The following is a 21,803-nucleotide window of genomic DNA, read 5'->3' as shown; positions in this document are numbered from 1 at the left end:
TTATGTTTTGATTCTTGCTTGAACAGTCGCTAAGATTATATTTGGTTGTGATCTTTTCAAAATAACTATTTGATGCAGCGGTTGTTAGCTAGAATGCTAACGCTCATTGATATAGGCTGTAGCAAAAGCTGGCCAAAGACCAATTTTACTGGTTGAAGTTGTTTTTTAAGTATAATGCAGTTGATCTGCGATGATGACACAAACATTATATTAAGCAGGACATTCATACAAGACTTACAATCCAATTATAATCCAAAAGTAGTGCGAAATGCACTGAAAAGCAACATGTAAATGGAGGCTTTTGTTGCTCCAGTTCTATAAGAACCCGTTCTTGTTCTGCCACCAACGTGCACCTTCCCATTTACACCAAGGATCTGTTTATAATGATGAGATGCTCATGTCTCCACCCTAACAATGAGAGTTGTTCTCCCAAAGGCGGGAAGCTTAGGTCCAAAATAAGCCCATAGAAATGCAGTCTGTTTATTTTGGACAGATTGTAGCGAGAGGTTTCTCGCTTCGCCTCTTACTCAATGACAGTGGTCACCCACCTTTTTTGAGTAGGGATCACTTTGATTCAAAATGTATGCCGAGATCTAAGGTAAAAATGTTTTTTTGACAAAACTTAAGCCTATGAACTATTACCTATTAAAAAGAATACTGTAGTAATGAGGTTTGTGCAGTAGGCTATAGGGCCAAAACATTATCACCTCATATTGGCTTTGGTGGAGTTGCCCTGCAATGCATTGTTGTTCTCTTCAGATATTTGAGGTAGGCTATAGGGGCCTGAATCTGAATGTCAGTTTAGTGGAGGGAGAGAGCAGCAGACTGAGGGCCCACCTCAACGTCCCTCCTGTTGTGTCGTTGACTATCATTAAATGTGAAGACTGTATCTTATCAAATCAAATCTCTGTGAAATTTAATTACGCGATTAAACTAATCATGTAACTTTAACTAGGAAGTCGAGGCACCACGGGAATATGTTGTTTATAGACTTTCAATTCCCGAATATAACTCTTCAGATATTTTCATATCTTATCGAGTACCGTCTTGTACTAATGTATTATTATTACCTCATCAGTCTCATTACTGAATGTCGCAAACGGCACTGGAAGAAATGGAAGCAGTTTTACAGGCACCCAACCAATTGTGCTATTACGTGTTTTTTTCTACATGATTTGTAACTTATTTTGGACATAATGTTTCTGCAACCATATCTTATGGCAAAAAAGAGCTTCTGGATATCAGGACAGCGATCACTCACCTCGGATTAGACAAAGATTTTTTCTTCAACAAGCAAGACGCACAGGACATTCTCCAAACACCCGACAAGGCCAACATCCCCATTATTTGCAAGAGGAAGAAACGCAGGTACAGGGGACACAGAACGGGATGCCTCGTGAGGACCCGCAGAAGGTGAGTGGGAAAGCTTCCGTTACCGTCAATACTACTCGCCAACGTGCAATCATTGGACAATAAATTAGGCGAGGTACGATCACGAATATCCTACCAACGGGACATTAAAAACTGTAATATCCTATGTTTCACGGAACCGTGGCTGAATGACGACATGGATATTCAGCTAGCGGGATATACACTGCACCGGCAAGATAGAACAGCACACTCCGGTAAGACGAGGGAGACGGTCTGTGCATATTTGTAAACAACAGCTGGTGCACAAAATCTGAGGAAGTCTCTAGATTTTGCTCGCTTGAAGAAGAGTATATTGTGATAAATTGCAGGCCACACTACTTGCCTAGAGAGTTTCAGCTATACTTTTTGTGGCTGTTTATTTACCACCACAGACCGATGCTGGCACTAAGACCACACTCAGTCAGCTGTATAAGGAAATAAGCAAACAGGAAACCACTCACCCAGAGGCGGCACTCCTAGTGGCCGGAGACTTTAATGCAGGGAAACTTAAATCAGCTCTACCAAATGTTTATCAACATGTAAAATGTGCAACCAGAGGGGGAAAAAATCTAGATCACCTACTCCACACACAGTGACACGTACAAAGCTCTCTCTCGCCCTCCATTTGGTAAATCCGACCACAACTCTATCCTCCTGATTCCAAGGAAAAATTAAAGTAGGAAGCACCAGTGACTCGGTCTATAAAAAAGTGGTCAGATGAAGCAGATGCTAACCTGTTCTGGCTGCACGCTGAATATTGAAAAAACTGGAAAATGTGTGCACATTTTCAAACGGCCTCCTAAGAAACTTTTTATTTTCCAATATGCATATATTTACTACTGTTGGATAGATAACAGTCTGTAGTTTCTAAAAAGGTTTGAATTGTTTCTCTAAGTCGAACAGAAATATTTTTACAGCCATTTTCCCAGCCGAATTGAGTTTCCCAAAATGCGATGTGTCTCTTTAAGACCTTCTCTATAAAAGGCCATTTGACTTGGGACCATAGAGACACGTCAGAGGCGTACCTCAGACTGTAATGCGGAAGTGAGAATTGAAAGGGGTCGAATATCTCGTCCCTGGACTGAATAACAGAACTTCTTGTGAGACATGCGCAGTTAAAATAAAAATCCGGGCGCGAAGGATAATTTGATCTCGGCTTCTGGAACAAGGTAGATAACTTTGAATATGATGCCTGACTACGATATTATTTGCTACATGTCACAAAATCATCCTAAAGGTTGTTTTTTCAATATACTTTAATTATATTATTGCAATTTATTCTGGACTTTAGATGTGAAACGACGGAAGAATTTTTTGAAGAAACGCTTTCTGGCGCAGCAATGCTACCGTGCTAGCTAACCAAAGAGGGGAATCCTTCGTTCTGGAACCCAACTAAAGACTCTACTGGACATTGGACCCCGTTACAACATTCTGATGGAGTACCAAGAAAGATAAGACCCAATTTGGGATGCTTTTTCATATATATGTCGAACTGTTGAATGCTAACGCTGCTAACTATGCTAGGCTAGCGCTTGACTAGAATCAATGCTGCCTTATGCTAGCTTATGATGTTAGCTAATATAACGATATATTGTGTTTTCGCTGTAAAACACTTCAAAAAATCGGAAATGTTGTCTGTATTCACAAGATATCTGTCTTTCATTAGTTATCCACCATATGTTTTTCTGAAATGTTTTATGAGGTGTAATTAGTAGCCGACGTTGGTGTATGTATTTTCTCTGGCTACTCCCGGCTGGATTCAGACTCTAGCTATGTGTTAGCATTTTTGGGTAGCATCAATGTAAAACAGATTTATAGCTAAAATATGCACTTTTTATGAACAAAACATAGATTTATTGTGTAACATGTTATATGACTGTCATCTGAGGTCGTTTTTTCTGGGCTCTTTAGGTTGGTTTTAGTTTATTTCGGTTGGTTGTGCATGCTACTTCAATCATAATTCATACTTCATAATCATAATTCATACGTGTCTGTCCACTTTTGTATTTGGTGGTGAGCTAACATAAATATATGTGGTGTTTTCTCTGTAAAACATTTAAAAAATCGGACATGTTGGCTGGATTGACAAGATGTTTATCTTTCAAATGCTGTATTGGACTTGTTAATGTGTAAAAGTTAAATATTTTTAAAAAATAGATTTTGAATTTCGCGCTCTGCAGCTGTTGTCATTTTCGGTCCGAGGTCGGGCTTGCACCCCAAACAGGCTAAACTACAGGACTGTTTTGCTATCACAGACTGGAACATGTTTCGGGATTCTTCCGATGGCATTGAGGAGTACACCACATCAGTCACTGGCTTTATCAATAAGTGCATTGAGGACGTCGTCCCCACAGTGAATGTACGTATATACCCCAACCAGAAGCCATGGATTACAGGCAACATTCGCACTGAGCTAAAGGGCAGAGCTGCCGCTTTCAAGGTGCGGGACTCTAACCTGGAAGCTTACCAGAAATCCTGCTATGCCCTGCGACGAACCATCAAAGAGGCAAAGCGTCACTACAGGGCTAAGATTGAATCATACTACACCAGCTCTGACGCTCGTCTTATGTGGCAGGGCTTGCAAACTATTACAGACCACAAAGGGAAGCACAGACACGAGCATACCAGACGAGCTAAATCACTTCTATGCTCGCTTCGAGGCAAGCAACACTGAGGCATGCATGAGAGCATCAACTGTTCCGGACAACTGTGTGATCACACTCTCCGTAGCTGACGTGAGTAAGACCTTTAAACAGGTCAACATACACAAGGCTGCGGGGCCAGACGGATTACCAGGACGTGAGCTCCGGGCATGTGCTGTCCAACTGGCAGGTGTCTTCACTGACATTTTCAACATGTCTCTGATTGAGTCTGTAATAACAACATGTTTCAAGCAGACCACCATAGTCCCTGTGCCCAAGAACACAAAGGAAACCTGCCTAAATAACTACAGACCCGTAGCATTCATGTCCGTAGCCATGAAGTGCTTTGAAAGGCTGGTAATGGCTCACATCAACACCATTATCCCAGAAACCCACCCCAATTTGCATACCGCCCAAACAGATCCACAGATGATGCCATCTCTATTGCACTCCACACTGCCCTTTCCCACCTGGACAAAAGGAACACTTATGTGAGAATGCTATTCATTGACTACAGCTCAGCGTTCAACACCATAGTACCCTCAAAGCTCATCATCAAGCTAAGGATCCTGGGACTAAACACCTCCCTCTGCAACTGGATCCTGGACTTCCTGACGGGCCGTCCCCAGGTGGTGAGGGTAGGCAACAACACATCTGCCACGCTGATCCTCAACACTGGAGCCCCCCAGGGGTGCGCGCTCAGTCCCCTCCTGTACGCCCTGTTCACCCACGACTGCACGACCAGGCACGACTCCAACAACATCATTAAGTTTGCAGACGACACAACAGTGGTAGGCCTGATCACCGACAAGACAGCCTATAGGGAGGAGGTCAGAGACCTGGCCGGGTGGTGCCAGAATAACAACCTCTCCCTCAACGTAACCAAGACTAATGATATGATTGTGGACTAAAGGAAAAGGAGGACCGAGTACGCCCCCATTCTTTTTGACAGGGCTGTAGTGGAGCAGGTTGAGAGTTTCAAGTTCCTTGGTGTCCATCACCAACAAACTAGAATGGTCCAAACACACCAAGACAGTCGTGAAGAGGGCACGACAAAGCCTATTCCCCCCTCAGGAAACTAAACAGATTTGGCATGGGTCCTGAGATCGTCAAAAAGTTCTGCAGCTGCAACATCGAGAGCATCCTGACTAGTTGCATCACTGCCTGGTACGGCAATTACTCGGCTTCAGACCGCAAGGCACTACAGTGGGTAGTGCGTACAGCCCAGTACATCACTGGGTCTAAGCCGCCTGCCATCCAGGACCTCTACACCAGGCGGTGTCAGAGGAAGGTCCTAAAAATTGTCAAAGGCCCCAGCCACCCTAGTCATAGACTGTTCTCTCTACTACCGCATGGCAAGCTGTACCGGAGTGCCAAGTCTAGGACAAAAAGGCTTCTCAACAGTTTTTACCCCCAAGCCATAAGACTCCTGAACAGGTAATCAAATGTGTACCCGGACTATTTGCATTGTGTGCCCCCTCCCCAACCCCTCTTTTACACTGCTGCTACTCTGTTTATCATATATGCAGAGACACTTTAACTATACATTCATGTACATACTACCTCAATTGGCCCGACCAACCAGTGCTACCGCACATTGGTTAACCGGGCTATCTGCATTGTGTAATAAACTTTGATTTGATTTGAAACCCTTGGATATCTGCACGAACTCTAGCCTAAATCATGAATCAGCGATTTGCAAATTAGTTCAATTATTTATTTACTAACATACTTAATCAATCACAAAATTACATAAACACACACACACAATTAGTTAACACATGGGTTACTACATGATACAAAGGAAAAGTCCAATATGATGGCTTGGTAGACAAAGGAAAGGGGTGGGGACCACTCAAGAGCAGGAAACTCATAGCGGATAACTACACATAGAAATTGCTAATACTTTGAATATGAACAACCGCTCATTTGAAAATAAATTTCAATTTACATATTTATGGGCGTATGTCTTGTTGTCTCTCTCTGTGGTCGACGGTCCATCTGCTGGAGAGAGTCGACAGAAAAGTCTCTGGTTGCGTTGCCCAGAAGTCACAGTCTACTGTAGTTTTGATAATGGATACTTCAGAGTACCTTTCGGGAATGTTCTTAGATCGGATGCGTTTACCAGACTAAAGTATTTAAACAGCTGCAGTCGGCACAATTGTTCTTTAGTTTGTAGATTTCTTAACCATTTGAACGTTGGGACCCTTTCCCGGCGTTAACTTGACTCTTGTAGAGTTGCCAACCATTTCAACATGTAGCTACCGCTTAATGTTTTCTGATCTTCTTAACCATTTGAGACATCCGGCTTACCGTGGGTCTCTTTGGCACGAAATGTAAATTGTCACAGGTGGTTTTATACTCTGGAATAGAAAAGGGCGGTTCCATAAATGCCTGATGTAATGTCTGGCTCACGGGGGTGTGGCCACTGACTAGTTAAACTTTATGTTGAAATCCATACTCTCATTTAGATGGCTAACATCACATTTAATCTTTTCACAAATAGTTTCATATGTACTCATATACGTTTCACAACATTTAGATGTAAACCACATAATGGAGAATTGGACACAACCAAAGACACAGTAATGTGTGTTTCATGTCCTTCATGAAATCACCAAATGAAACAAACTCGACATGACTGTCCCTTAAGTGTCCACGGACCATTCCCACATTCTCAAAAATATAAATATTGTTTAATTCTCCAATTTTGGGGATTAGGAGTTTTGGAAAGAATAATGTCTTTGTTCTCCATGGGCTCTCTCCCTCCATACTCCATGGCAGTGAAGAGAGAGAGTTTCTAGCAGGAATTCATGTTGTTACTCCTACGACCAGAGAACGTGAAATATTCCTCGATATTAAAAAAGATCCAAGCCGCTAGTAATAGCAACGCAAGCCTATCAATACACTTTCTTCCTCATTATTGCGGTTGGAGAGCTGATTGTGGCATGAGTGGAAGTAGGCAGAATGTGTATTTTATGGCTTATAAAAGTGTTGAATAGAAAGTGTTGACAGTGCTGAGTATAAACTTAAACATGAACACACTCATAAAAACAGCAGCTCTTTGCTGTTTCCGTTGAGTCTTTCTCTAGTCATGGTTTTAAAAGTTTAGGGGGGCAATGCAAATAGACTGGGTAGCCTTTTGATTAGCTGTTCAGGAGTCTTATGGCTTGGGGGTAGAAGCTGTTAAGAAGTCTGTTGGACCTAGACTTGGCGCTCCGGTACCGCTTGCTGTACGGTAGCAGAGAGAACAGTTAATAACTAGGGTGGCTGGAGTATGACAAATTCTAGGGCCTTCCTCTGACACCGCCTGGTGTAGAGGTCGTGGATGGCAGGAAGCTTGGCCCCAGTGATGTACTGGGCCGTATGCACTACCTTCTGTAGTGCCTTGTGGTCTGAGGCCGAGCAGTTGCCATACCAGGCAGTGATGCAACCAGTCAGGATGCTCTCGATGGTGCAGCTGTAAAACCTTTTGAGGATCTGAGGACCCATGCCAAATCTGTTCAGTCTCCTGAGGGGGAATAAGTTGTGTCGTGCCCTCTTCACGACTGTCTTGGTGTGTTTGGACCATGATAGTTTGTTGTTGATGTGGACACCAAGGAACTTGAAGCTCTCAACCTGCTCCACTACAGCCCGTCGATGAGAATGGGGGCATGCTCGGTCCTCCTTTTCCTGTAGTCCACAATCATATCCGTTGTCTTGATCACGTTAAGGGAGAGGTTGTTGTCCTGACACCACACGGCCAGGTCTCTGACCTCCTCCCTATAGGCTGTCTCATCGTTGTCGGTGATCAAGCCTACCACTGTTGTGTCATCAGCAAACTTAATGATGTTGTTGGAGTCGTGCCTAGCTATGTAGTCATGAGTGAACAGGGAGTACATGAAGGGATTGAGCAAGCACCCCTGAGGGGCCCCCGTGTTGAGGATCAGCGTGGCGGATGTGTTGTTACCTACCCTCACCACCTGGGGGCGGCCCGTCAGGAAGTTCAGGATCCAGTTACTGAGGGAGGTGTTTAGTCCCAGGGTTCTTAGCTTTGTGATGAGCTTTGAGGGCATTATGGTGTTGAACGCTGTGCTGTAGTTAATGAACAGGGTTTAGGGATTTCCGGGATGATGGCGATGATGTGATCCATGACTAGCCTTTCAAAGCACTTCATGGCTACCGATGTGAGTGCTATGGGGTGGTAATCATTTAGGCAGATTACCTTCACTTCCTTGGGCACAGGGACTATGGTGGTCTGCTTGAAACATGTAGGTATTACAGACTAGGTCAGGAAGAGGTTGAAAATGTCAGTAAAGACACTTGGCAGTTGGTCTGCGCATGCTCTGAGTACACGTCTTGGTACACGTCCACGTCCTGGTCCACGTCCCACGGCCTTGTGAATATTGACCTGTTTAAAGGTCTTGCTCACATCGGCTACGGAGAGCGTGATGACACAGTCGTTCCGGAACAGCTGGTACTCTCATGTATGCTCCAGTAAAGGCATTTAGCCCATCTGGTAGGCTCGCATCACCGGGGAGCTCGCGGCTGGGTTTCCCTTTGTAGTCCTTAATAATATGCTAGCCCTGCGAACATCCAACGAGCGTCAAAGCCGGTGTAGTACGATTCAATCTTAGTCCTATGTTGATGCATTGCCTGTTTGATGGTTCGTCTGAGGGCATAGCGGGATTTCTTATAAGCGTCCGGATTAGTAACCCGCTCTTTGAAAGCGGCAGCTCTAGCCTTTAGCTCGGTGCGGATATTGCCTGTAATCCATGGCTTCCGGATGGGATATCTACGGTCACTGTGGGGACTTCGTCGTCGATGCACTTATTGATGAAGCCGGGGACTGAGGTGGTACAGTTGAAGTCTGAAGTTTACATACACCTTAGCCAAATACATTTAAACTCAGTTTTTCACAATTCCTGACATTCAATCCTAGTAAAAACTCCCTGTCTTAGGTCAGTTAAGATCACCACTTTATTTTAAGAACTTGAAATGTCAGAAAAGTAGTAGAGAAAATAATTTATTTCAGCTTGTATTTCTTTCATCACATTCCCAGTGGGTCAGAAGTTTACATACACTCAATTAGTATTTAGTAGCATTGCCTTTAAATTGTTTAACTTGGGTCTAACGTTTCAGGTAGCCTTCCACAAGCTTCCACAATGGTTGTGAGGTCTGGGGTCCATTCACCAACCAATAATTCCCAAAATGGGACAAACACCCAATCGAGATTTGGCATGCAAATTCTGAAAATATCAAATCAAACTTTATTTGTCACGTGCCGAATACAACAGGTGTAGACCTTACCGTGAAATTCTTACTTACAAGCCCTTAACCAACAATGCAGTGCAAGAAAGATATTATTTACCAAATAAACTAAAGTAAAAAATACTAAAAAGTAACACAATAAAATAACTAGGCTATTTACAGGGGGTACCGGTACCAAGTCAATGTGCAGGTTAGTCAAGGTAATATGTAGGTAGGGGTAAAGTGACTATACATAGATAATAAACAGGAAGTAGAAGCAGTGTAAAAACAAATGGGGTGTAAATAGTCTGGGTGGCCAGTTGATTAATTGTTCAGCAGTCTTATGGCTTGGTGGTAGAAGCTGTTAAGGAGCCTTTTGGTCCTAGACTTGGTGCTCCGGTACCGCTTGCCGTGCGGTAGCAGAGAGAACAGTCTATGACTTGGGTGACTGGAGTCTTAGACCATTTTTTGAGCTTTCCTCTGACACCTCCTAATATATAGGTCCTGGATGGCAGGAAGCTTGGCCTCAGTGATGTACTGGGCTGTACGCACCTTCCTCTATAGTGCCTTACGGTCAGATGCCGAGCAGTTGCCATACCAGGCGGTGATGCAACCGGTCAGGATGCTCTCGATGGTGCAGCTGTATTGAGGATCTGGGGACTCCTGAAGGGGACAAGGTGTTGTACCCTCTTCACGACTGTCTTGATGTGTTTGGACCATGATAGTTCATTGGTGATGTGGACACCAAGGAACTTGAAAATATACTTTGTGTACAACTCAAAACCCCAAACAATGCATGCAGAGTCCAATTAGGACTATACTGTTCTGGTTGTTGTTGTCTTGGTTTTGTTTAATTTTCTTTGTTGATTTGCTGTTGTTTTGTTTATTGTTTATTTCAACTGCTTTGTAAACATGTTCCCCATGCCAATAAAGCCCCTTTGAATTGAGAGGAGAGAGGAGAGAAAAGGGCAACCAGTGGAGAACAAACACCATTGTAAATATAACCCATTGTCACGACTTCCACCGAAGTCGATGCCTCTCCTTGTTCGGGCGGCGTTGCCGGTCTACTAGCCATCGCCGATCCACTTTTCTTTTTCCTTTGGTTTTGTCTTTGTTTTCACACACCTGTTTTCCATTTCACAATGATTTGTTCCTGTATTTAAACCCTCGGTTTCCCCCATGGTGCTGTGCGGGATTATTCATCTTCAGTTAGGTTTATTTTGATGGCTGGTTTTTTGACGGGTGCTGTGTTCACCCCTGCGTTATCTTTACCATCTTGTTTTGGTCAAGTGTAATTGTTACCTTGTGCCTTGTTGAGTAAAGTACGTTGCTCACTCATTCTGCTGTCCTGCGCCTGACTTCATGCACCAGCTACACTCACCTTCTGACACCCATATTTATCTGTTTATATATTTTCCCTTTCATACGACAACTATTTCCACATTGTTAAAACACTCTACATAGCCAATGATATAACAGACAAAACTTGTGATTGTAATGTTCACTGTTAATTTCAGATTGTTCATTTTCATTTTGTTTATTCCACTTGCTTTGGCAATGTAAACACGTTCCCCATGCCAATAAAGCTTTGAATTGAGAGAGAGAGAGATATGGTGGGAGTTAGTGGGCGGAGAGCTTAGAGGTAAAGAGTACACTTCACCCCCTGTGTGCTTAAGGTAAACAGTGCTCCATTTTCCTCCAGCCCTCTCTCTGTTTCCCTCCAGCACTCTCTCTGTTTAACCTCCAGCCCTCTCTCTGTTTAACCTCCAGCCCTCTCTCTGTTTAACCTCCAGCCCTCTCTCTGTTTAACCTCCAGCCCTCTCTCTGTTTAACCTCCAGCCCTCTCTCTGTTTAACCTCCAGCCCTCTCTCTGTTTAACCTCCAGCCCTCTCTCTGTTTAACCTCCAGCCCTCTCTCTGTTTAACCTCCAGCCCTCTCTCTGTTTAACCTCCAGCCCTCTCTCTGTTTAACCTCCAGCCCTCTCTCTGTTTAACCTCCAGCCCTCTCTCTGTTTAACCTCCAGCCCTCTCTCTGTTTAACCTCCAGCCCTCTCTCTGTTTAACCTCCAGCCCTCTCTCTGTTTAACCTCCAGCCCTCTCTCTGTTTAACCTCCAGCCCTCTCTCTGTTTAACCTCCAGCCCTCTCTCTGTTTAACCTCCAGCCCTCTCTCTGTTTAACCTCCAGCCCTCTCTCTGTTTCCCTCCAGCCCTCTCTTGCACCAACACCAACAGATGATGGCAAAATACCCACCTCACCCTCTCTCTCTTATGCCTGTACCCTTTTTTTCTCTCCAAAGTAGCCCCCCCCCCCCCCACACACACACACACCAGGTGTTTTAGTGAGGAATGTTTGCTAGTAAACCCTAGCTCCACACACAAACAGTGCGTAACACTGAATCCTTGTGGGCCTACCTGCGTGTTTAAACGTGCTACGTAGGCCTAGTGCTCTGAGGAAGGCCCTAAAAATTGTCAAAGAATCCAGCCACCCAAGTCCTAGACTGTTCTCTCTGCTACAGCACGCGTAGCAGTGCAGGACCGTCGAGTCTGGGACCAAAAGACACCTGAACAGCTTCTACCCCTAAGCCTTAAGACTGCTGAACAGCTTCTACCCCTAAGCCATTAGACTGCTGAACAGCTTCTACCCCTAAGCCATAAGACTGCTGAACAGCTTCTACCCCTAAGCCATAAGACTGCTGAACAGCTTCTACCCCTAAGCCATTAGACTGCTGAACAGCTTCTACCCCGAAGCCATAAGACTGCTGAACAGCTTCTACCCCTAAGCCATTAGACTGCTGAACAGCTTCTACCCCTAAGCCATCAGCCTGCTGAACAGCTTCTACCCCTAAGCCATAAGACTACTGAACAGCTTCTACCCCTAAACCATCAGACTGCTGAACAGCTTCTACCCCTAAACCATTAGACTACTGAACAGCTTCTACCCCTAAACCATCAGACTGCTGAACAGCTTCTACCCCTAAACCATCAGACTGCTGAACAGCTTCTACCCCTAAGCCATCAGACTGCTGAACAGCTTCTACCCCTAAACCATCAGACTACTGAACAGCTTCTACCCCTAAACCATCAGACTGCTGAACAGCTTCTACCCCTAAGCCATCAGACTGCTGAACAGCTTCTACCCCTAAACCATCAGACTACTGAACAGCTTCTACCCCTAAACCATCAGACTACTGAACAGCTTCTACCCCTAAACCATCAGACTGCTGAACAGCTTCTATCCCTAAGCCATAAGACTGCTGAACAGCTTCTACCCCTAAGCCATAAGACTGCTGAACAGCTTCTACCCCTAAACCATCAGACTGCTGAACAGCTTCTACCCCTAAGCCATAAGACTGCTGAACAGCTTCTACCCCTAAACCATTAGACTGCTGAACAGCTTCTACCCCTAAGCCATAAGACTGCTGAACAGCTTCTACCCCTAAACCATCTGACTACTGAACAGCTTCTACCCCTAAACCATCAGACTACTGAACAGCTTCTACCCCTAAACCATCAGACTACTGAACAGCTTCTACCCCTAAACCATCAGACTGCTGAACAGCTTCTACCCCTAAGCCATCAGACTGCTGAACAGCTTCTACCCCCTAAACCATCAGACTGCTGAACAGCTTCTACCCCTAAGCCATAAGACTGCTGAACAGCTTCTACCCCTAAGCCATCAGACTGCTGAACAGCTTCTACCCCTAAACCATTAGACTACTGAACAGCTTCTACCCCTAAGCCATCAGACTGCTGAACAGCTTCTACCCCTAAACCATTAGACTACTGAACAGCTTCTACCCCCAAGTCATCAGACTGCTGAACAGCTTCTACCCCTAAGCCATCAGACTGCTGAACAGCTTCTACCCCTAAACCATTAGACTACTGAACAGCTTCTACCCCTAAACCATCAGACTACTGAACAGCTTCTACCCCCAAGTCATCAGACTAGTGAACAGCTTCTACCCCTAAGCCATCAGACTGCTGAACAGCTTCTACCCCCTAAGCCATAAGACTGCTGAACAGCTTCTACCCCTAAGCCATAAGACTGCTGAACAGCTTCTACCCCTAAGCCATCAGACTGCTGAACAGCTTCTACCCCTAAACCATTAGACTACTGAACAGCTTCTACCCCTAAGCCATCAGACTGCTGAACAGCTTCTACCCCTAAGCCATCAGACTGCTGAACAGCTTCTACCCCCTAAGCCATAAGACTGCTGAACAGCTTCTACCCCCTAAGCCATAAGACTGCTGAACAGCGTCTACCCCCTAAACCATCAGACTACTGAACAGCTTCTACCCCTAAACCATTAGACTGCTGAACAGCTTCTACCCCTAAACCATCAGACTACTGAACAGCTTCTACCCCTAAACCATCAGACTACTGAACAGCTTCTACCCCTAAACCATCAGACTACAGAACAGCTTCTACCCCTAAACCATCAGACTGCTGAACAGCTTCTACCCCTAAGCCATAAGACTGCTGAACAGCTTCTACCCCTAAGTCATAAGACTGCTGAACAGCTTCTACCCCTAAACCATCAGACTGCTGAACAGCTTCTACCCCTAAGCCATAAGACTGCTGAACAGCTTCTACCCCTAAACCATTAGACTGCTGAACAGCTTCTACCCCTAAGCCATAAGACTGCTGAACAGCTTCTACCCCTAAACCATCTGACTACTGAACAGCTTCTACCCCTAAACCATCAGACTACTGAACAGCTTCTACCCCTAAACCATCAGACTGCTGAACAGCTTCTACCCCTAAGCCATCAGACTGCTGAACAGCTTCTACCCCTAAGCCATAAGACTGCTGAACAGCTTCTACCCCTAAACCATCAGACTACTGAACAGCTTCTACCCCTAAACCATCAGACTGCTGAACAGCTTCTACCCCTAAGCCATAAGACTGCTGAACAGCTTCTACCCCTAAGCCATAAGACTGCTGAACAGCTTCTACCCCTAAACCATCAGACTGCTGAACAGCTTCTACCCCTAAGCCATAAGACTGCTGAACAGCTTCTACCCCTAAAACCATTAGACTGCTGAACAGCTTCTACCCCTAAGCCATAAGACTGCTGAACAGCTTCTACCCCTAAACCATCTGACTACTGAACAGCTTCTACCCCTAAACCATCAGACTACTGAACAGCTTCTACCCCTAAACCATCAGACTACTGAACAGCTTCTACCCCTAAACCATCAGACTACTGAACAGCTTCTACCCCTAAACCATCAGACTACTGAACAGCTTCTACCCCTAAACCATCAGACTGCTGAACAGCTTCTACCCCTAAGCCATTAGACTACTGAACAGCTTCTACCCCTAAGCCATAAGACTACTGAACAGCTAATCAAAATGGCTAATCGGGCTACTAGCATTGCCCCCTTTATTATTTATTTATCTTAATTGTTTTGCACTGACTCTTGCACCTGCTCTATGCACACTCACTAGACTCTACCCGCACACTCACTAGACTCGCACACTCACTAGACTCTACCTGCACACTCACTAGACCCGCACACTCACTAGACCCGCACACTCACTAGACCCGCACACTCACTAGACTCTACCCCCGCACTCACTAGACTCTACCCCCGCACTCACTAGACTCTACCCGCGCACTCACTAGACTCTACCCGCACACACTCCCTAGACTCTACCCGCACACACTCCCTAGACTCTACCCCACACACACTCCCTAGACTCTACCCCGCACACTCCCTAGACTCTACCCCGCACACTCACTAGACTCTACCCCGCACACTCACTAGACTCTACCCCGCACACTCACTAGACTCTACCCCGCACACTCACTAGACTCTACCCCGCACACTCACTAGACTCTACCCCGCACACTCACTAGACTCTACCCCGCACACTCACTAGACTCTACCCCGCACACTCACTAGACTCTACCCCGCACACTCACTAGACTCTACCCCGCACACTCACTAGACTCTACCCCGCACACTCACTAGACTCTACCCGCACACTCACACACACATGCATATTAATGCCACACACACACAGACAGTCTTCACATACGCTGCAGCTACTCTGTTTATTATCTATCCTGATTGCCTAGTCACTTTTACCCCTACCTGCATGTACATACTGCATTAGCTCAATTACCTCAACTATTTGGTACCCCTGCACATTGACTCAGTACTGGTACTTCCTGCATATAGTCTAGTTATTACCTCAATTACTTGGTACCCCTGCACTTTGACTCAGTACTGGTACTTCTTGTATATAGTCTAGTTATTACCTCAATTACTTGGTACCCCTGCACATTGACTTAGTACTGGTACTTCCTGCATATAGTCTAGTTATTACCTCAACTACCTGGTACCCCTGCACATTGACTCAGTACTGGTAATTCCTACATATAGTCTAGTTATTACCTATATTACATGGTACCCCTGCACATTGACTCAGTACTGGTAATTCCTACATATAGTCTAGTTATTACCTATATTACTTGGTACCCCTGCACATTGACTCAGTACTGGTACTCCTTGTATATAGTCTAGTTATTACCTATATTACCTGGTACCCCTGCACATTGACTCAGTACTGGTAATTCCTACATATAGTCTAGTTATTACCTATATTACTTGGTACCCCTGCACATTGACTCAGTACTGGTACTCCTTGTATATAGTCTAGTTATTACCTATATTACCTGGTACCCCTGCACATTGACTCAGTACTGGTAATTCCTACATATCGTCTAGTTATTACCTATATTACTTGGTACCCCTGCACATTGACTCAGTACTGGTACTCCTTGTATATAGTCTAGTTATTACCTATATTACCTGGTACTCCTGCACATTGACTCAGTACTGGTGCACCCCTGCACATTGACTCAGTACTGGTGCACCCCTGCACATTGACTCAGTACTGGTGTACCCCTGCACATTGACTCAGTACTGGTGTACCCCTGCACATTGACTCAGTACTGGTGTACCCCTGCACATTGACTCAGTACTGGTGTACCCCTGCACATTGACTCAGTACTGGTGTACCCCTGCACATTGACTCAGTACTGGTGTACCCCTGCACATTGACTCAGTACTGGTGTACCCCTGCACATTGACTCAGTACTGGTGTACCCCTGCACATTGACTCAGTACTGGTGTACCCCTGCACATTGACTCAGTACTGGTGTACCCCTGCACATTGACTCAGTACTGGTGTACCCCTGCACATTGACTCAGTACTGGTGTACCCCTGCACATTGACTCAGTACTGGTGTACCCCTGCACATTGACTCAGTACTGGTGTACCCCTGCACATTGACTCAGTACTGGTGTACCCCGTGTATATCGCCTCATTATTGTTTTTATTGTGTTACTATTTCCTTTTTATTTAGTAAATATTTTTCCTACTTTAACTCTGCATTGTTGGGAACGGGCTCATAAATAAGCATTTCACTGTAAAGTCTACAACTATTGTATTCGGCGCATGTGACCAATAACAGTTGATCTGATCTAACATAGGCCAGAACAAGACACACAGCAGTAAGGTGGCGCTACAGCGCTGGGTCTACTGTTCGGCTTTTAGCAGTTTCATTTAGATTCACTTCCAGGCTGCGTCTTGTGGTCACACGGGTATGGAGGAGAGGAACTCACACTCCAAAACAAGCTGTGTGTGTGTGTGTGTGTGTGTGTGTGTGTGTGTGTGTGTGTGGGGGGGGGGGGGGTTCATTAGGGATCTTTTCCTGCTCTGATCTCAGAAGGTATTGGCTGCTGTAGAACCCTGCTGTGGGGTAAATACCATTGTTGCTGTAGGAACACTCAACTATACCAGGAATACAAAGATAGAGACAGAGAGAGATGTTTACTGTTTAGTTCCCTTTTGTTTATTGTCTATTTCACCTGCTTTGGCAATATAAACATTTTTTCCCATGCCAATAAAGCCCATTGAATTGAGAGGGAGTGCGATATGGAGAGAAAGATATGGATAGAGATATATGGAGAGAGTGATATGGAGAGCGAGAGAGATATGGCAGAAGAGTGGGAAACAGTAGGCTTCACCCCCTATGTGTGTGTTTACAGTAAACACAGTGCTGTATTTAGTGCACTATGCCTCCAGCCCGCTCTCTGTTTCCCTCCAGCCCGCGCTCTCTGTTTCCCTCCAGCCCGCCCTCTGTTTCCCTCCAGCCCGCCCTCTGTTTCCCTCCAGCCCGCCCTCTGTTTCCCTCCAGCCCGCCCTCTGTTTCCCTCCAGCCCTCTCTCTGTTTCCCTCCAGCCCTCTCTCTGTTTCCCTCCAGCCCACGTTCTCTGTTTCCCTCCAGCCCTCTCTCTGTTTCCCTCCAGCCCGCGCTCTGTTTCCCTCCAGCCCGCGCTCTGTTTCCCTCCAGCCCTCTCTCTGTTTCCCTCCAGCCCGCTCTCTGTTTCCCTCCAGCCCGCTCTCTGTTTCCCTCCAGCCCGCTCTCTGTTTCCCTCCAGCCCTCTCTCTGTTTCCCTCCAGCCCTCTCTCTGTTTCCCTCCAGCCCTCTCTCTGTTTCCCTCCAGCCCGCTCTCTGTTTCCCTCCAGCCCGCTCTCTGTTTAACCTCCAGCCCGCTCTCTGTTTCCCTCCAGCCCTCTCTTGCACCAACACCAACAGATGGCAAAATACCCACTTCACCCTCTCTCTCTTATGCTTGTACCCTTTTTTTCTCTCCAAAGTAGCCCCCCCCACACACACCAGGTGTTTTAGTGAGGAATGTTTGCTAGTAAACCCTAGCTCCACACACAAACAGTGCGTAACACTCTGAATCCTTGTGGGTCTGCGTGTTTAAACGTGCTAAGTAGGCCTAGTGCTCTGAGGAATATCTCCCCCATCTCTCTGTAACACACACATGGTCGGGAGGAAACACCCAAATTCCCTCAGACACAGACACACAGTGAAATGTGTAATCTGGAGTGGGCAGAGGTTGAGGTCAGACCAGCAGAAGAAGTAGAAACTCCATAGGCTCCAGACAACCTCCAGACAACCTCCAGACAGCTTTTAGACAACATCTGTTTCTCCTCTTGTAGCTCTGTAAACCACCACTTTGTTTCTGCACTCTCATCCCTTTACTCCAGCCATGTTTACTTCAACAACACATTCACAGTTCCTCATCTCTCATCTGTGGCAGTAGGTTGCACAGACAGATGACACGGCTGTTCCTCTCTCTCTCCCTCTCTCTTTCTCTCCTCTCCCCTCCCCCCTCTCTCTTTCTCTCCCCTCCCTTTCTCACTCTCTCTCACCCCTCCCTCTCACTCCCCTCCCTTTCTCACTCTCTCTCTCTCTCCCCTCCCTTTCTCACTCTCTCTCTCTCTCCCCTCTCTTTCTCACTCTCTCTCTCCCCTCCCTCTCACTCCCCTCCCTTTCTCACTCTCTCTCTCTCTCCCCTCCCTTTCTCACTCTCTCTCTCTCTCCCCTCTCTTTCTCACTCTCTCTCTCCCCTCGCTCGCTCCCCTCTCTCTCTCTGATATCTGTCAACCAGCAACCACCTCTATTTATCAGTGCTCTGAATATCAGCTAGCACGATTTTCAGAAAATGCTCCTGAAGCATACTGATGTCTCATCTGTCTGTCTGATAGAAAAGGGAAGTGTGTGTGTGTGAAAAGGGAAGTGTGTGTCACACGAGCAAGAGGCATGAGAGAGCTGTAAATGTGTGAGGTGATGACATGATGGCCACCAGTGCATGTGACATGACATATGTGATGTCTGTGTTGTTTTACCTGACCTGGTGACCTGACCAGGTAGACCATGATGTAACATGGAGTGGATTGGTGATGCTCATGTTATTGCACAGAAGTAGCAACAATGGCTGCCCATCCAACCCACTCTCAGAGAGGACAGGACACGGGCCCTCGTTCAATACAACCCTTTTCCTCCCTTCCCTGAGCACAGTTTCCACCCTTTTAAGTCCACCCTAACCATCAGCAGAGAAATATCTTAACTGTACTGATGGCTCGATGCTGGGATGTCAACACTAGCCGATAGAGACTTCTAAGCAGCCACTGTGTCACACTGACAGTGTGTGTGTGTGTGTGTGTGTGTGTGTGTGTGTGTGTGTGTGTGTGTGTGTGTGTGTGTGTGTGTGTGTGTGTGTGTGTGTGTGTGTGTAAGACCCCTCTGCTTCGGGGGTACAGTTACAGTCTAAATACCTACGTGCAGACTGACAGACATGGGCTGGGTATGATTGGATGTAGGCTACATATTAGGGATTGCGGTTAAAATAGGCCTACTGTTGGCTGTAGAAAACTTAAACCGAGATGTTGTGATGATGAGTTGACAGGCGAAGTTAAGAAACTAACTTTTCCTGACAGTCCTAGCTAGTTAAATAACTAGTTAGCAAGTTACAATGTCATAGCATGTCTTAAGAGCACAATCTATTGATATTGGCTGTTACACTGTAGCCACAGACGGATAGAATATTTCCTGTACCCTACTGACTGGCTTCTAGATATTTGATTAGTTGCCACGACGTGTCCCTTCCAACCATGGGACAAATGAAAGCCAGACAGCTCAGAAGTTTAGAAACCATCTAGCCAGTCTATCCTGAAAAGTAAAGCCACACTTTTACGAAGAGAACAGTAAATCTGGCTACTTACAGCACACACAAAGCGTACGCCCCGTTAACACTTTCGCTGTCCCGAACCAGGAAACTCCCGTCGCGTCCCGCGCGGGCCAGCAGCTCCTCGGCAGCAGCACGACTCAGGTCCCGGTGATACCACAACGGAGGTGCTAGCCCCAGCGGCGACACCCCGCCGCCACCGGCCATCGCCACAGCCCCAGAAAACACACGGTTTCCTGAGTTAAACAATCTGAAGGAGACGATAAATCCGGCAGTTATAGTGCAAGTAGTGTGTCCGAGTTGGAAAACGCGAGAAAACTGTGACGTTAATACTTTTCGATGGGTCGTTTCTGTAGTTTCCTCCGTTCCTGAAAGTCTGCCATGGAGGCTCCGCTGCTTTCGCGCTTCCCACGGAAATCAGCCTATGTAAATCCTGGAGATGGAGCGAGCTGGAGAGGGAGGCATAGCAGCTACAGCGAGTAGCTCGCTGTACTTCAGCCAAAACTAGGCCTCACAACAACAAAAACTTCCTGTTGTGTGGTGTGCGTGTTTATGCAGCTAACTATTTATTAACATAGTAATAATTAATACTTGGTTCACTTAATGTTTGTATGGTGTTGCATTTTCTATGCGAGGTGTGAGTCCACCTAGTGGTCATAACACAGAAGTGCTCCCACAGGACTGTGACTTTTGTTTTGAAGTTGTAACTTATTTTGTAAACCAAGCCTGATCCTTCAACCTATTCCTAAAGCTTGATCCCAGCCCAATTGATGTTTAAAAGAAGTGCTTTGTCTGCATCAACACATGCACACGTACACACACACACACACACACACACACACACACACACACACACACACACACACACACACACACACACACACACACACACACACACACACACACACACACACACACACACACACACACACACAAAGATGGCATCCCTTGCTGCGTTCTCAGAGCATGCGCAGACCAGCTGGCTGGTGTCTTTACGGGCATATTCAGTCTCTCCTTTTCCCAGTTTGCTGTCCCCACATGCTTCAAGATGGCCGCCATTGTTCCTGTACCCAAGAAGGCAAAGTTAACTCAACTAAATGACTATCGCCCCGTAGCACTCACTTCTGTCATCATGAATTGCTTTGAGAGACTAGTCAAGGACCATATCATCTCTACCTTACCTGTCACCCTAGACCCACTTCAATTTACTTACCGCCCCAACAGGTCCACAGACGATGCAATCGCCATCACACTGCACACTGCCCTATCCCATCTGGATAAGAGTAACACCTATGTAAGAATGCTGTTAATTGACTATAGCTCAGCATTCAACACCATAGTACCCTACAAGCTCATCATTACGTTAGAGGCCCTGGGTCTCAACCCCGCACTGTGCAATTAGGTCCTGGACTTTCTGACGGGCCGCCCCCAGGTGGTAAAGGTAGGAAACAACATCTCCACTTCACTGACCCTCAACACTGGGGCCCCACAAGGGTGCGTGCTCAGCCCCCTCCTGTACTCCCTGTTCATCCATGACTGCGTGGCCATACACGCCTCCAACTCAATTATCAAGTTTGCAGACGACACAACAGTAGTGGGCTTGATTCCCAACAACGACGAGACAGCCTACAGGGAGGAGGTGAGGGCCCTCGGAGTGTGGTGTCAGGAAAATACCCTCACACTCAACGTCAACAAAACAAAGAAGATGATTGTGGACATCAGGAAACAGCAGAGGGAGCACCCCCCTATCCACATCGAAGGGACAGTAGTGGAGAAGGTGGAACGTTTTAAGTTCCTCAGCGACAAACTGAAATGGTCCACTCACACAAATAGTGTGGTGAAGAAGGCTTAACAGCGCCTCTTCAACCTCAGGAGGCTGAAGAAATGTGGCTTGTCACCTAAAACCCTGACATACTTTTACAAATGCACAATCGAGAGCATCCTGTTGGGCTGTATCACCGCCTGG

The 21,803-nt window shown here is 46.1% G+C and overlaps 1 protein-coding gene across 1 annotated transcript in view; it reads right to left on the bottom strand.

The window, feature by feature from the left end:
* Positions 1–20,449, bottom strand: part of LOC129821886 (phosphatidylinositol 3,4,5-trisphosphate 5-phosphatase 2A-like) — an 80,513-nt gene extending 60,064 nt beyond the window's left edge. Inside the window, exon 1 of the mRNA XM_055879609.1 lies at positions 19,875–20,449. Within this exon, the coding sequence (XP_055735584.1) occupies positions 19,875–20,044 (170 nt within the window). The 5' untranslated portion in view covers positions 20,045–20,449. The remainder of the gene's footprint in view (positions 1–19,874) is intronic.
* Positions 20,450–21,803: the final 1,354 nt, after the last annotated feature.

This window comes from Salvelinus fontinalis, chromosome 24 (assembly GCF_029448725.1).
Source record: "Salvelinus fontinalis isolate EN_2023a chromosome 24, ASM2944872v1, whole genome shotgun sequence".
NCBI lineage: Eukaryota > Metazoa > Chordata > Actinopteri > Salmoniformes > Salmonidae > Salvelinus > Salvelinus fontinalis.
Note: the sequence above shows the minus strand (reverse complement) of the source record. Positions and strands in the feature narration are given on the sequence as shown.